Source organism: Squalius cephalus, assembly GCF_949319135.1.
Source record: "Squalius cephalus genome assembly, chromosome: 14".
NCBI lineage: Eukaryota > Metazoa > Chordata > Actinopteri > Cypriniformes > Leuciscidae > Squalius > Squalius cephalus.
The window spans coordinates 10,262,776-10,280,006 of record NC_137135.1 but is presented as its reverse complement, the minus strand read 5'-3'; the positions used below and the strand labels follow the sequence as shown (position 1 = coordinate 10,280,006).

General features: G+C 36.2%; 2 protein-coding genes across 4 annotated transcripts in view; one reads left to right on the top strand and one right to left on the bottom strand.

The window, feature by feature from the left end:
• Nucleotides 1-303: 303 nt before the first annotated feature.
• tmem129 (transmembrane protein 129, E3 ubiquitin protein ligase) lies at nt 304-5,543 on the top strand. Its single transcript, XM_079892871.1, has 4 exons — nt 304-708; nt 2,499-2,973; nt 3,683-3,842; nt 5,128-5,543. Exons 1-4 carry the CDS (start codon nt 504-506, stop codon nt 5,374-5,376), a joined length of 1,089 nt encoding a protein of 362 aa, XP_079748997.1. The 5' UTR covers nt 304-503; the 3' UTR covers nt 5,377-5,543.
• A 5,493-nt stretch (nt 5,544-11,036) lies between these two features.
• LOC307171076 (traf2 and NCK-interacting protein kinase) overlaps nt 11,037-17,231 on the bottom strand; it is a 67,953-nt gene continuing 61,758 nt past the window's right edge. For 2 of the 3 annotated variants that reach the window (XM_079892455.1, XM_079892456.1), the window contains exons 30-32: nt 16,897-17,056; nt 14,080-14,219; nt 11,273-13,918 (exon numbers count right to left, since the gene is read on the bottom strand). In XM_079892455.1, coding sequence (XP_079748581.1) covers nt 13,835-13,918; nt 14,080-14,219; nt 16,897-17,056 — 384 coding nt within the window. In that variant the 3' untranslated portion in view covers nt 11,273-13,834. Of the gene's footprint in view, nt 13,919-14,079; nt 14,220-16,896; nt 17,057-17,231 lie in introns of all 3 variants that reach the window. The other variant, XM_079892457.1, reaches the window with a different exon arrangement.

Below are 17,231 nucleotides of genomic sequence, written 5' to 3'. Positions count from 1 at the left end.
GGGTTATCGACAACTTCTGACCCCTCACACAGACTGCATGAAATGCTGCATGAAAATGCTCAGAATTGTCAGAAACATTGTCTTCCATTAATGACAATAACGAACCCTCACATTATGATACACTAGTGTTGATCTCAACTTTCACTAGACCTGCATTCATGTGCATCGATATTTAATTATTGATTATGGATATAATTATGGATTTACAAATAAATATTGGAATATATTCTATAACTTTTATTTTATATTTCAGTACGGCAGTGACTTTTATTTTGAAAACCTCATTGCCACGTCCACTGTTGTCATTTTAATAGATTCAAACATGCTGATTGCTTTAACTGTGTTTATAAACTGTTCACTGACACATTCTAATTATTTATAGTTATTTATGTTCGACAATAGGGATAACAAATCAAGGATATCCGTTACTTTTTGCGAGTCATTGTCCTTTTATTTATATTAAGTTGCATCTGGCTTCACGCGCGTGTAACTTAGATGTAAACATGGACAGGCCGGACGCCACATTTACTCTTGCTTATATGGTATTTGCTTTGTGTTTTGTTTTTACGCCGAATGAGTTTCGCTCGGCTGGTTTGACGGTTCAGCACATGTTCTCGGAGTGGCTGGGCAGTGAAGACATCAGCTTCATTCAGCACCACATCAGACGAACAACACTCACGGTGCTCTTCCACTGCTTCCTGCCGCTCGGTATGACACTTTTTGTAATGGTTAAAATAAATAATGTAATATGTATTAACAAGCATACATTTTGAAGTCCTCGTGCTGTTGATGTTCTATCAAAATACGCAGCATAGACAACAGCTGCTATGTAATTTCACACTACACAGATTGCCTAAATAGCCCATATTATTGTCACATGACCGTGTCACGTGCATGTATATTCTCCCTATGCAAAATGTAGCATACTGTACTCCGTTTACTCACTATCCTGATTATTTTGAAGCGCGGAAGTAAGCTATTAATAGAAGGCGCGAGGCTTCAGATTCATCAGACCGTTATCGTCTAGTAATTCTGCAAAATTAGTCATATTATATTATATAAATAGTATATTAGTTTATCTGGGGGACGGAATCTGGGAAATGTTGAGTAAACAAAAGGGACTCAGAATTTGCGGATTGGATGGAATTGCAGTCCTTATCCCTAAATTGATCAGTTTTTGAATATTTAGACATTTCAATTTTATTCAGACTGAGCAAAAATATGCAATTTGGTGCAGATGCTGTTATTTATATGGAGAAGTAAGATTACATTATGATAGCTTGTAATGCAAATCAATGAGAGATCTTTAAATACAACAGTCAGGATGGAGAAATGAAGCCTCTCTGATTGTTTCGAGAAACAGTGCCGTCTTGTGGCAGGTAAAAAAAAAAACATTATAGCAGCCTCCGTTGTTTTATTCATAAGGTACAATATGTAATGTTTTTGTATTAAAATACGAGTATAACACTTGCACAGCTTTTATATATTTCGTTTGATTGTGTTTCCAAGAATTTGTAAATTATAATAACACTAATTAAAATGATACCAACAGAGCTGTTTGATGCAAGTAAATGATGCACTAATTATTTTATGGTTTTATGCTGTTTATATGGCAGACTGTATGGTAATGTAATAAAGGCAGTCTATATTTAAAAATATTAGTAAATGGACTTCCATAAACTTCCATAAACCCTAAGGAGTAGTCTGGGTTCAAACATTTCGACACACAAAGTGAAGCATTCACGTGACTGGAAAGAAAGTGAGGCTTGGTTTTTCACTGATCACATGTTTCTCTGAAAACTAAACGCTTCGGAACGGAACGCTGCGAACTTGACAGATACACGCTTTGAAGCTTTTGTCGTATGTAACATCACTATATAACAGTAAAGCTACTTCAATAAAATGCATGTACAACAGATGTCACTATATCTTACAATAATATTTATATCATTTAAATGCTTAGTTTTATGGTCAAAGCTCTGTTTTCAAATCATATAATCCAATGGAATACAATAATTGAGAGATGAACAAATAAACGTTCCTCAAAAGCCTGATGGATCATATTTGATACATTTGAACAAGATTTTTATATTTTAAAAATCAAGTGAAACTAAGTTGCTTCAGTCCAGTAAACGTTCATCCTGAAATATTACTAACAATAAAAAAATAATTCTTACATTTACTTACATTTAATAAAAATCAGTAAAGATTTAAAAGTAAAAAGACACTTGAACCACAACCTGACGTTTTTACAATTACATTAAAAGGCCTCTTACTTGCTAAAAAGTGTAAACTATCAATCAGACAACGTGTAGAAGGCGTTTAGTAGATTGTGTTCAAAAGATGTTTCATAAAGTTAATAATTTAGAGGCCTTAGAAGTGTGCGAATCAAATATGATAGAGTAGGCTTTATAGGGTTTGTTTTGCCTCACATGAACAGACAGTGTTTCTCATTGCTCCCTGTGTGATAATAACACCATGTTATACTTGTGTTGCAGGATACTACATAGGAATGTGTTTTGCAGTTCAGGAACAGAATCTCGTGTACATCCATCATGCAAGTCAGGGATGGCAAATATACTTTGGACTGTCACTGGCCATCCAGCTTTTGAGTTGTGCACTGGCTTTCTATTGGTCCAGGCGTGGCTGGGCGAATCACCCGATATGTCGAGCGCTCAACACACACGCTTTACCGCGCTCCAGCTGGAGGGCCGTCGCCTCGTCCATCAACACAGAGTTTCGCCGCATCGATAAGTTTGCTTCCGGTTCCACGAGCGCAAGGGTGGTCGTCACGGACACCTGGGTGATAAAGGTCACGACGTACTCCCTGCATGTTGCCCTGCATCAGGACTGTCACCTGACCGTCACAGACTCCAAGCATCACAGCCTGTCTCCAGAGTTAAACACACCAGTGCAAATCGTCACCATCACTGTCGCCAGTATCAATCCCAGAGTCAAGCCTTTCGACATAAGGTAATTTCCAGTGTTGTGTGTTACGCATTACAAGTAACTTGAGTTACGTAAATCAGATTACTTTTTCAAGTAACTAGTAAAGTAACGCATTACTTTTAAATTCGTTACTTTTTCAAATAAGTAACGCAAGATACTTTTCCATTTATTGACTGACAGCTCTCCTGTCCTCATGCTGAGAGGAATCGAGAGTAAATTGAGGGTTATTGTAGTTCTAGACTAAATGTGAGCATTTACTCATTTCACTGGCAAAAAAACAGATTCAGAATTCCTCAAAAGGAATATAATCAGTGAAATGCAAAATCAGAATACTACCCAAACCTCCAATAATTAAATATGTTAAACAAAACAAATATTTTTTTCATGCTTTTAATCTCCATTTATTGACCAATGTACTTGTGCTGACCTTCGATGATTCGGTTAAACTGAAAGGATTGTTTTAGCTGCGCCCACGCGTGAATTTGCATTTCCTTCAGCCTTATTATTTAAATTTTGGCCAAAATATAGAACTTCAAGTATTTGGCCAAAAATAGTTTTGTTTAAAAAAAAACAAAAAAACAAAAAACAAGCCCAGCCCAGGTGAGGAAAAAAGTAACGCAATATTGTAATGCATTTCTTTTCAAAGTAACTTTCCCCAACACTGGTAATTTCATATTTAGGAAATGGAGGTTTTCCTCAGTGATGTGAAGGGTCACTGTACTTTCTCTTGCAGGCTGAAATCCACTGAGTATGTTGAGCTGCAGGAGAAACTGCACGCACCCATCAGAAACGCCACCAATGTTGTCATCCATCTGACCATGAGTGAGCTGTTTTTGGAGACCTTTAAGTCGTACGTGAGGTTGAATGAAGTCTACAGGTGTCCGAGTGGCCAGGTGAGCACTGAAACATCAGCACACACTTTACAGCAGGATTTCTCCCCTTCTTTTCTTGCGGTTTCACAGACTTCTTCACTAGAGTTTGAAGACTTGAGCGAAAGCAACCGGCTCCAGCCGTAGAAGAAGCACATAGAAATAGAAAGAGAATAAGGCAAAACAGAAAATGACAAAGATTCAATACTGTACTAATTCAGTGATGAAATTAACACTGCCAATGATGAAATTAACAATTACATTTAAAAATGATTTGTTGAATAAGGAGGCATCAAAGACTACAGCAGTAATTAATCTAGGCTAATATTCCACATACACGCTTTTTTACATTTCAACTTAAAACTATCAATTAACATCAAATCAAATAACAACAGTAGTGAACAGTATAAATGAACATTAATGATCATTGTTTGATAGCTAATGTTTGGACCTGTTATTGTGTAATCTATTCAGCAATGGTGGTTCTGCATAAAACAATGTCATATCTGAATGGAGACATATCTGAATAATTGCATCATGCGCAATGCTTTATGGGAGTCCATGGCTGTGTTTGAAATCGCCCCCTATACCCTCATTCACTATCCCCTACTTTACTCACTAATATAGTTCACTTGAAGGAGTGAATGAAAACGAGTGAGTGAATCCGGACACTGAGTGCGCCGGAAGAGCTGCCGCTTATAGTAATTAATTGAAAAGTAGCGAACTGGCAGCTCCAGTAGTGATGAAAAGATTTATCTTAAACTCAGGTGATAATCAATAATCAACTGTTCAATAATTATAGCTGTATGATATTATGTTGTACCCACATTAGACCAGCAGTTTGGAAAATGTATGGATGATTGATTCAGCTGCAGGCGACACCATCTGGTCAGACGCAGGGATTCATCCGGCGTGACCCTCACAGTGCATTATGGGTATTCTCTAGCCGTTGAGCGTACATTGGTTGTACACTCGTTATTGTGGTGCATTATGGGATTGAATGAGTGCACTTGATAACGTCCACTATGGTTTCGGACACCACTACAAAGGGCTTTCCCCTTAAATAGTGCCCTATTTAAGGGTATAGGGGACGATTTCGGACACAGTCCATGTTGTCGGTTTGTCTATAGATGGGAGTTTACCTCTGCAACCCAGCTATTAAACTCTTTCAATGTCAAGCATTCAGGACAGAGGCAAATTAATTAGTCTGAATGGACCATGCCACTTGAATTGGTTGGAGAATGTTTTTTTTACAACTGAAACGTAGTATGTTTTTTAAAAAGCTGTCAACTTTGCTGTTCCCTGTTAGGAACTTGAACCATGTATTGGATGTATGCAAGTCAATGCCAACGTGAAGCTCGTGCGACTGTGTCAGGGAGACGGTGAGGGCGAGTGCCAGCAGTGCTACTGCCGCCCCATGTGGTGCCTCACATGTATGGGCAAGTGGTTCGCCAGTCGACAGGACCAGCAGCAGCCCGAGACCTGGCTGAGCAGCAGAGTGCCCTGTCCCACCTGCAGGGCCAAGTTCTGCATCCTCGATGTGTGTCCCATTAACTGAGGATCCGTGCCTTTACAACACCGAACCTGCTATTTCTGAGCACTTCTATGTGCTTTTTCAAAACCTTTGTGCCTCCCAAGCTACAAACATATCTAATGACACTGAATCACATGTCCAGTAAAAGCCAGAAGGAACAATATATTTGATTTGACTTAAAAACAAATATATATATGTAGTGTGTATATATTATATGAATATGTATATATATACTGCATATATATGTATATATATACTGCATATATATATATATATATATATAGATTTTTCATCTCCATTTCTCATTGCGATATCTCTTTTTTTTTTAGATATCTCTGCGATATCTCAAAAATCTCTCTTTTTTTTTTTTTACTGTATGGGCAACAAAATAAATTGTATGCATGTATATACCATCATTGCAATATTTGTTGCAATGATTTTACAGTATATTTATTTCTTTGGATGGAATGTGCCTAAGGTCTTGAAGATATTGTCACAGTGGCAGGACTCAACACTACAGACCTGGGGTCAGTGTGAACGGGTGTCAGGCCACTTCAAGCTTAAATGTAATGTTACCAAGATAATGTTTCTAGACATAGACATAAATGGGATTTTGTTAAAATTGCAGAAATGTGCTGTGATATTCTTGAAAGCATCAGTAAGAATGTTGTACCACTGTGTGTTTATGAGTCAGTGGAGTCACGTTATAGCTGTATAATTTCCAGTTTGTTAAAAAAGAAAATGTAAAGAACTTAACGTTTAATTATAATTATAAATAGCTAGGCGTTTTCTTTGTGAGATTTACATTTTTATAGCAGAAATAAAAATGTATAGAATTGATGTAGCATACAAAATATTGACATCATTTTATCACGCGCACCTTGCCTTATTTCAAACTTTGATAAATTGAGAAACTTCATGTTGCTTCATTGTAATAAAGTCTAATGTTTTTGACACATGACTTCTTGTTTTTTGTTTTCTCTACTCTGTTAATCCTCTGGTGCTCTTATAGTGTGGCAGACAAAAATGACAGATGTTTATTTAAATTAAATGAATGTACTATATTTTAGTTTGATATATATATTTTTTTTTTTAGATTTTGTATTTTATGATACTAAATTATATTTACGCACTAGTTATGATCCATTTATTCACTTTTTGAGCATAAACTTGAAAATTAAATTTACATCAAACTGTCATAAATCTTGAATGCTTTGGAGCGCAGAGTTGAGTTTGTTCTCTTTTTAACGTTTATTATTAAAAAAAGCATAGAAATACTTGATGCAATGAGATCCAGGCAGACAAGCAATGATTATATCAGAGATCAAATTTGAATAAGAAATAACACATTTATTTTGTAGAAAAAATAAACTTATAAAGGCAAATGAATCACGTTAATATTAAAATTGTAATAACAAAAATAAGATCGATCTTAGATAAGACAGTATCTAGATCTATCTTAGATAGTCTGATAAGAAAGTTTATAATAAATTCCAATGTATTGTATGTAACAGATGAAGATTGTGAAGATTCGAGTATAAAAAATGAAGATATGAAGAATGAAAGGAGAGGTAAAAGAAGAAGTAAGAGGTAAAGAGCAAAATACGAGCAATTTTATGTATATGCAGGAAACTTACATCCTCTTACATCCTCCTAAACTTGTGTTTTGGTCTGATAAGCAAAGGTTATGAATTGATTATCCATTATGTGTTATGGCTAGGTCGGGATGACCCGTCAAATGCTACGGTTGCAAAGATAAACAAAAATAGATTGACAAGGTGTTTGTTTTGACACCTTTAAGAGAATATTGCAGATATTACAGTTTTTCTCGATTGCTTAAACACTATATCCAGGCTTTTGAATTAAAATTTCAAAACCATAACGCCATTTATCAAAAAGCACACCCATTTCACTAAACTATAAACACTATTCCCTGTTTTGACACATGAGTCAGATTTGTTGAACTGTCACTGCAAAACTCTACACACAAATCCCTTCATTTCTCATTGCCTAGACCATGTTGTCATTTAGAAAGCACTAGCATTATAATATTGTTCACTCAAGTCAGCACAACTTCAGCTCAGTTAGCACACAATTACCCAGGTGGAAACACTAAGAGTCAAAATTGAACACACATCAGTCAGAACCTTAGATATATAAAGGGCCCAGATCAGTTTATTGCGTTTTGGAACAATGGATCCAGAAAGACATGAAGGAAGAAGGATACGAATTAGGAGGAGGGACAAGGACAAGAAGACAAGCAGTCTCAGATGAAATTCAAGCCACTCTAGTTGCCCATGTCTTTGTCAATGGTATGACTATGAGGGAGGCTGGGCTACGAGTAAGGCCAAATTTGAGTCGCTTCACCGTCGCCTCGAGAACCTTCAGGGAGGAGTGGTGGCAAACAAAATTCTATCACTGAATAAGAGACAAACATTTCCAATAGTCTTTGATGAGGTTTATTTTCTTGCAAGAAAAGGCCAGCAGTCGTACAGTCAGACAGTGTGGCTGCAGAGTGTGACAGTGAAGGCATCCTTTCTCCTTTATAGTCTGGACTCCCAGAATGTTATCTTTATAGGCAAATGATGGTATTTCAACCATATGTGGAACATTCTTAGACGTGTCAATCATATTGTATCCTTGAGTGGAGACCCTCCTGTCACGTCCCAACACTCTTTACCATTCCAATACAATTCGAATTCCATATTAGAATATGGTTTGTGTGTGCTCTTTTACTGTCATATGTTGGTCACACATATGTGGGGACCACAAGCAACATAACTGACCAGTTTTGGAAATGTTGTTTTGAATTTATTGCACCAGTGTCTTAGACTATGTTGTAGTGTGTGTGATTTTGAGGGCTTGTGTGTCCTGTCTGAGGGCAAAGTTTGGTTTTTCAGCAAGAGTGAATGGTTTTGAGTGTAGAGCTTCATTTTGACCTGAAAATAGGATGTTTGGGTAATTGTGTGAGACGTTATGGATTTGTGTTTATAGTAATGCAATGTTATAGCAATGTTTGATTTTGAGTAAAGGTGAAATAGTTTTGAAGCAATTGTTTGACTTTGCCAGAAGAATCAATGGTTTTGTGAGTTTAGTTTGAAAATTTGGGATTTGTGTTTAATGTTGTGAGAAAATGGGTGAAGGTTTCAAGAAACATGTCAAAAAACTGTAAGACAAGCAAATTCTCTTTTATTCCTGCAAATTATGTATTATAATTCTTTGGATGGAAGGTTTGTGCTGATCCTGATCTAAACATTAAAACACAGCGTATGGGAAGAACAACCAAAAACATACAGACCCGTCCATTCTTAAAGCATTTATTTGGCTCAATTCATTGAGAGTAGCCACACACACATGACACAAAATACAGATATGCAGCTTTGTGTTATAACACATTATCTAAACCCAATAAGCATAACAATATTGATTATATGGTACTTCCTATTATGCTACATAATTAGGTGTCCATAAAACAGTATTTAGGAATATATATACAATAATATACAGTCAAATTGCACGGTTACATAGAAAAAAGCTTTGAATTAAATGAACCTTTTCTGTAGTTAATGTGCAATACTGACTTTCAAAGTTTGAGCAAAAGTGAAAGTACAGAAACCAACTGTCAAGACATTTTCATTTTAAAACAAACCCCAATTAAAATTGTAAGATATTTTTCATGGCTAAGATTAAATTATTAGCCACTCAGAACACACGTTAAGGCACAGCTGACATGTCCTGCTTGATTCAAAAGAAGAAGAAAAAAGTTATTTCAAATGAAAAGTTTGATTTAAATGAGCATTGCCACCCATCAGGATGTTTGTTTATACCCAAACAAATGGGATATTCTGTGACTCAACTAAGGCTGGATTTGGGAAGAGCAGAGAATTACTGAAGCAATACAACGAGAGCTGTTTAATGATAATGCAATTCTCTCCTTCACGATATACTGTTACGCAACAGTCCAGATGACTGTGGAGATTAGTTTCCTCTCGACGAGGCCAACTTTACTGATTTTACAGCATGAAATCAGTGCACTGTGATAGACATCCCCTACGGAACTACAATATTTTTCCATATATTTATGATAAATGGTGTAAATATATATTACATTAATATAATGTTATATATTACAATATATTGAGTTATACATAAGGAATTACCACCTTTCATATACTGAACAATGTATACACTGTAAAATGTAATTACAATATTTAGTAATATTATATTACAATATAATATGTACAATAATTAGTATTATACAATAGTTGAGTGTACTTGGAAACCGATTGCCTTAAATTTCTCAAGGTTGTTTTACTCAAAGTTGTAAGTTTCTAATATAAAAACATAAAAGAGTGTCAGGACAATGATATGCGCAATGATAGGTGTGCATTAATTTGTACTTACTAAACATAAACTTAACTGAAAAAAAAAAAAAAAAATGATCATCAGTGTTTCTTGGTCTTCTGCTGGACTGAAGCTCAGGCTCTACTCTTCAGCACAATGGTGACCCACAAAACTCAGACAACACAAACCCTTTAAATCCCAACAGAACATTAAACACTAACAGATCTCTCAAGATCTCAGTAGAGGAGGTTAAACAACAAAAACAGCATTACCAGCTTGACTTATTACTAACCAGATTGACTTTATTTCTCTCAGGCCTCTACAGAAGTTCTTTTTGAGAATTAACAGAAGTGTAGAGGTTGATGATTTATTGAAAATGATAAAATTTTACAGTCACCATGATGGAGATCGGTGTTTGCTATAGTTGGGCTCTTTTTAACATTTGTTTTTCTCTGGCTGCTGTAACTGTGTGTTTATACGACACACGGCAAAAAACTAAAAATATGCGGATAATCTGTTGGGCATTTATTGCTGATGCAACCATCAATAACTGAGCCACAAATCAAGCATTATTTTAATCAAGCGCAATTTTAGACATCAAGAATCATCTTAAGAATCTCAACAACGGTGACATGCTTCATGCTGCAATGCATTCTGGGAGCTACCATAGTAAAAAACTCATCCATGGTTCTCAGCATGCATTGCAGCATGAAGCATGTCACCATTGTTGAGATTCATATGCTGATTCTTGATGTCCGTGTGTGACACACACACATACAACTTATAGCAGTTGTAAATATACAAACAATATAAATGTTTTTTAAAAAAGTATTTGATTACCACAGTGATAGTTGTTTACAATTTTATGATCTGACAAACTTTTGTAAATATACCTTGGGATGAGATCTGTGATCCAGGATATTCAACAATGATTGTGACATCATCAATAAATGATGATTTCATACTCAGCATTTTTTTCTATTGTTCATATTAGTCATAACGATTGTGTTTTAAAACACAGTTACAGCAGAAAAACTAATGTTATAAAGTCAAGAGTCATTATGCCAAACTAAAGTAAACACTGATCTCCATCATGGTGACTGAAAATCAAAAACTCATCAACATCTAAACCTCTGTTAATTTTCAATAAGAAATAATAATAGAAATAAAGTCAATCTGGTTTATTACTATATAATCAAATTATTACTAGAAGTGAAGCTGGTAATGCTGTTGGTCCCACTTTATATTAAGTGGCTTTAAGTACTATGTACGTACATGTACTTACATTGAAATTAATCATTTGATACAATGTACTTATTGTGTAACTACATGTTTTTACATTGTACTTACATTTTAAAAATTCCTGCATGTAATTAGAGCTGTAATTAATTTATGTAATTACATTTGTAATTACACAGTTGACCCTTCCCTTATACCTTAAACCTACCCAATCCACCACACCTGTCCCTAACCTTACCCGTATCACACCTCAATAGCAGCAAAAGTGTTTTACAATACAACATGAACACAATAAGTACATTGTACTTATTTTTTTATGTAAGTACATAGTACTTAACGCCACTTAATATAAAGTGGGACCATGCTGTTTTTGTTGTTTAACCTCCTCTGCTGAGATCTTGAGAGATCTGTTAGTGTTTAATGTTCTGTTGGGGTTTGTGTTGTCTGAGTTTTGTGGGTCACCATTGTGCTGAAGAGTAGAGCCTGAGCTTCAGTCCAGCAGAAGACCAAGAAACACTGATGATACGCTGCATGTTGCTTTATCTAAAAAGCATAAACTGTACTGCAGTTATTTTTATATTTATTCAGTTAAGTTTCAGACATGCAGAAAGTATTTGCAGTTTAATAAATACAAATAAGTGCATTCTATCATTGTCCCAACAGTCTTATGTCTTTGTATTGAGTACTTTGAGCAAAACCTCCTCTTTCCACATGTTTTCTAAGTACACTCATCTATAATGACATTTTACAATGTAAATATATTTTTCAATATATATAAATATCAGTATATAACACAATATATTAATACAATATATTATTTCATATATTTAAACCATATCATAAAGATATGGAAATATATTTTTGTTCCGTAAGGGAGTCTTCTGCTGCAAATAATTATGATCCTTCACAAGATCACAAAACTGCATTTCTGATTACAGCCAGCATTATTTCCGGTGTGTTGGATGCTCACAAAATGTCTGTTCAAAACAAAAACCCTTTGGGTGCCATTTTACTTGCAGTCATATTTGACATTTTACTGTTGTTCCATAAATGAGACAAATCATCAATGTGTGAAATAGAACAGCTGCATAAACAGTTCGTCTGTGTACAAGCAATGCAAAGTGCATACATTTGGATTTTCAAGGAATCATTCAGAAGTATTGCATTTTACAAACACAGGTGCTTTGAGTACATAAATCTTGTCCAGATATAACAATTCAATAGTTACCATTCCCACATATCCCAAGCTCCATACCACTCATTTTCTAACTCCGATTTCCAACATTCCAACTTTCTTTAAAACGATCATCTCCCACTTCCTGGTGCTTTTCTTTGCTCCATTTATTTCCCAACAGAATCAACGATCTCAACTCACATATCTAGACATTCACATCTCTACGCATATTCACGTCCACACATATGTTGTATTTTTCCACACGCAACCAGGCTTTGTCACAAGATGAAGACGAACTGAAATATAAACGTGGTTTATTAAAACAAAAGGGTAGACAGGCGTAACAGTGTGCAGCAAAACACTAGCATACACAAACATTGCTCAACAGAAACAGAGTGAACAGAGAGGAACTAAACACATGGTGGTGAACAGCTGTGACAAATGAATCACCATGGTTACTGATGAGTGGCGGGAAAAATCAAACAAAGGAGCACATGTGGTGAATGAAAACAAACTGAAAGTCCATGAAAACATAAAAGAAAACAGTAAAGTGAAGGCTGTTACACTTTACACAATATTGGAGATTAATTGATTCAGTTAGTTTCTATGCAAAAAATAATGAAAATGTTTCATAACTGTATCTTAATTTTCCTTCAAATAAAAAAAAAATACTGTACGGCTAACAGAAAACACATTAAGCCATAGGTAGAACCTATGAGATGAGAGCCTAATTTACACTGAATTGTAAGGCTCCATGATACAGCATGAGATTGATATGTGTTTATCAATCATCCCTAAACTTGAGCTGAAATATATGGCTTTGTGGAACGTAATAAAACTTGTGGAAGTAGATATCGAATGCTGCGATAAGCCAAAACCAGAAGACAAAATAAAAAGGTAAGCTAAACCAAAAAGAAGGCTAAACTAAAACAAACTTTGTCATCTGTGAAATGCGGACAAGTGCTAAAACAAAACCAGCAGCAAAAAAAAAATGATGTTCAGACTCCTCACAGATGGTCAAGGAAACATTAGACGTTCAGTCTGCATCCAAAAGACATGCAACCAACAGCTAAACAAACCTTTTATTGATATAACATTTATCAAGATTATGTGTTCAGTTATGTTTGTGTTGTAGTATGGTGAGAGTTATAATGAACAAAAACAACAAAATTAAACCGATCATTACAATTATTTTTTACCTGAAAAGTCCCTAAAATTAAAGCTGAAAGTGCACAGTTATTGTATCAATTCGGTTCTGAATTGTCAGCATACACCCCCCCAACAACATTTGACCGTACAATAGTACAACAGTTAGTCCTTCATCTACTAGCTGTTAGTATCGGTTTCACACCAAACCGTGTACCAGCCATGGTTATTATACAATAAAATAATTAGGTATTAGGGACTAAATATAAAGTCCATTTAGCAAGATTTGACATGAAAATAGAAAGAGAAATAAAATTAAAATCCAAAACAAGATTTATGTTTTGGGGTTAAGCACAGATCAAGACGACAAAGACTGACACTGTCAGACAGGATGCAATAAATCACCTATTTTACATGTATTAATATGTATATATATATATATATATCACTTTTATTAAAATTGTTTACATGTGAACATGGAAAAATGGGCTATTTTAATCTATTTGCAGAGATTCTTCATTATGGGAAATGGACAGTTTATACGGAGTAATTTGGATGCTTTTACCCAGCAACAAAAGATCACCAGTTGAAGAGCGAGTTCTGTCCTAACGTCATGAAATAGATCTGACTGCATCCACCCGACTGGACAGAAGCAAAAAACACCTGCAGAGAAACAAATGCTTTGTTTCATACCTTTTAGTCATTCATATGCTTATAATGCCCAGACAACCTCTTTAAAATGGTTCTATGTTATGGGATTTCTGGGGGAATTTGGAGAGATTTTTGCCATTTCTAAATGTGATGATATATAGGAATTTTCTTACTTTATCGTTTCTCTCACACAGGAACTTGAGCTTCTGAGCCTTTTTGTGCATAAAGACTCCCTCCAGACTCCCAGTCTTGGCAGATCTGAGTTCGATGGCTTTCTCCCCCCATCCCATCACCTGATTTGATTGAAGGTAGGCTGCCATACAACAAAGAAACAGATGCAAATCAACATCAAGTCAACTAGTCACGAAGAAAGAACTCTAGCTTAAGCACACACACAAAAACATTCAACAAAGTGGAGATGATTTGGTACAAACATGGTTTTCTATCATTGCTGTTTAACATGAGCAACTCTGAAAAAGAATATGTGAAGTTTCTAACATTGCATCAATATATTCATCTGAATTATATGAAGGAGTTGTGATCAAAAAAATCATTTTAATGATTAGGCAAAATCACCTGAATATGAGCATGATATTAACAAGATAACAATGAGTAAATTATATTTGAGTCACAATATTACCAGTAATATTGTCGTTATATCAGTAAGATCGTATTATTACCAGTAATATTGTCGAGGTAAGGCACCGTTCTCTGTGATCGAAACTCAGGTTTTCACCCTTATTTCCCCCTTAGGAAACCACAGAACACCAAGAATGTGCCGTCATTTGTGCCAAATTGAATTTGTGGTTAGCTCAAGGTTGTATTATATTTGTATTATTTTTTTAGGTTTTATATATTTATATACTTTTTAATTCTATCTTTTTATGTAACCGATTTTGGCCAATCAAGTTTCTAAACTGAACTGTTAGTTTGTCAGCAGCAGCTCACCAGCATCCCATACCAGACACAGGATATCCTGAAGACCAGCTAGTCTGGTCCATCACCACTCATCTAGTGCAAATAGACTCAACCATGGTAATGGTGTTAGCACTGATTCATTCAAATATTCCTCTGCTGCCATTGAGCCGCATAGAGAAGATTACCCAGACTGATGTGGTTATTCAACGATGTAAAGTTCTACACAATAGTCTCCTCCATCTAAGACTAATAGTCTTACTAATAGTTACTCTAGACTGGAACCACTTTAGAGATGAAGTTGTCTTGAAACCTCTTTTAAGGAACACTGCTTTAATGTTGAGCTCTGGTAAAGTAAGGGAATGTGTAAAGAGACTATGTAAGTCTTGTACCGTCTCTTGTTTATTATACTGAACACATGATCTCAGTAGAAAACTTTTGTCACATCCTCCAAGCTGAGACCACAGCATGTTTAAAAGCCTGTTCACACCAAGAAAAAAAACGGAAAAAAAAACAATATAAGCGTCCACATCAACAGATGATAACGGTATGTTTATTCTAAGAGTGTGCTTCAGTTATGTTTTCAGAACATTAATGCATATATTTAGCTCTGAAAGTGATTACAACAATATGTTCTAGTTGTGGTGACAGACTCTGCAGGGCGTTTTCAGATCTGTAGATCACTTGCTTTTTAGTGTAAAGGTATTTGCGTATTTGGCGTGCTGTCCAGGGGAGGGCTCCGAGCTCGGCATGTGGCCCGAACCCAGAGTACTCCCCGTATCCCTGGCTGGGTTAGTAAGTAGCCGAGAGTGAGGAGGCGGGGTGGCGGAAGGGTTGCAAAAAAGACTGTCAATGAACGGAGGTGAGTCGGCTAGATATATATGCCCCTGTTAGAGGCAATGAGGTGACTGGAACAAGCAGGAATCCGTTCAATGCAAACTTTATTTTACAATAAGTAGAAAAATCCCACAGTGCAGAAACAAAAATAAATGAAAAAAATAAATACAACTATACAGTTCAGGAAACGCGTTCGTGCCAACAGTCTATTGTTGTACCAAACAGTGGCGGTACTCCGACCATGCTCACGCCACATTCACACTGAATGTTACCATGGCCATCTTAACGTCGTGGCCCTGCCTACAGAACATACCAAGCTATAGGCAAGTCTAACACAACATTTAGTCTCACATTTTTACACACAATAATCCTACATATATTGCACCCAACCCTTTTATGTCTTTCCAGCATCCCAAAAATCAATTGTATGCTATATGTGTGTCATCATTCAAGCTAGAACAGGGACACATTAATTTATTCCCATAAATTAAAAATTAATTTATAATGCCGTTAGAGTAGGAATCAAGGCTTCGTCGGGACAGTATTCTTGCAGTGCAGGGAGAAGAGCAACATTTTACACAACATTTTAAGATGAAGATGCTCTTTGGTTTTCAACTGTGATAACCAATGTGCTCACTCACAGAATCAGACACTGCTGCTTTTTATATAACACATTTCCCGTTATGAATTACGATACCGCTTGGTTCCTTGGTTTCGTTGGGTTGGATTGCTTTCTCACCTCAACTGAACCACCTCATAGTTCGTTTTCAATCGGGCCGAGACCACCTCGATCAGGTGATCTCAGAGCGATTGTTTTGGTGCGGATCCGAGCGTGATTGCCGTGTTCATATTTGCCTAAATTAACTGAACAAACGGAGAAAATGCACAAAGTTCCGAAACAAACGATCCTCAGAGTGCGATTTTTTAAACTTTATTATTCTTGGTGTGAACAGGTCTTAAGACAGGACTGCTGTGACTTTCTCCACACACAAACCTGCTCATATGTAGGAAGTGGGCTGAAAGATGACTCATCCACCCAAATGACTTGTTTTGCTTTTTCGTATTTAGAATCTCATTCGCATGTCAGTACAAGAACTGCACCTCAAGAGCAGTAAAATAGCTTACGACCAGACCGCATTTAGACAGTTCCATTAAAAACCAAGAGAAACAACAACAAAAAAAACACACATATTAAAATGAAGCTGCATTATCTATAGAGAAATCATTTGAGAGCTCACCGACAGAGGCAGGCATCTCCCCCCACTGCAGAACCGTCTCCTTGGTGATGCGGCCATAGGTGTCGATATAGATGCCCTCATCCTCGTAACACAGCAACAGCTCCATCCCACTGCTGCTGGGGAGGATGATGATGGCATGCGGACGAATCAGACCTTGGATCTGAAACACACAGACATTCTGTTATAAAGAGGAGAACGGTTACAGAGGTCACAAGTACATCACTCTACTGTACTGTGTGTATGCCATGCTGTCAAATTCTCCATAGCTCCTCTTCAGTACATTTACTGGTCACGGCATGTAATACAGCAAGGGTCAGCTGGTCGTAACATAAAAG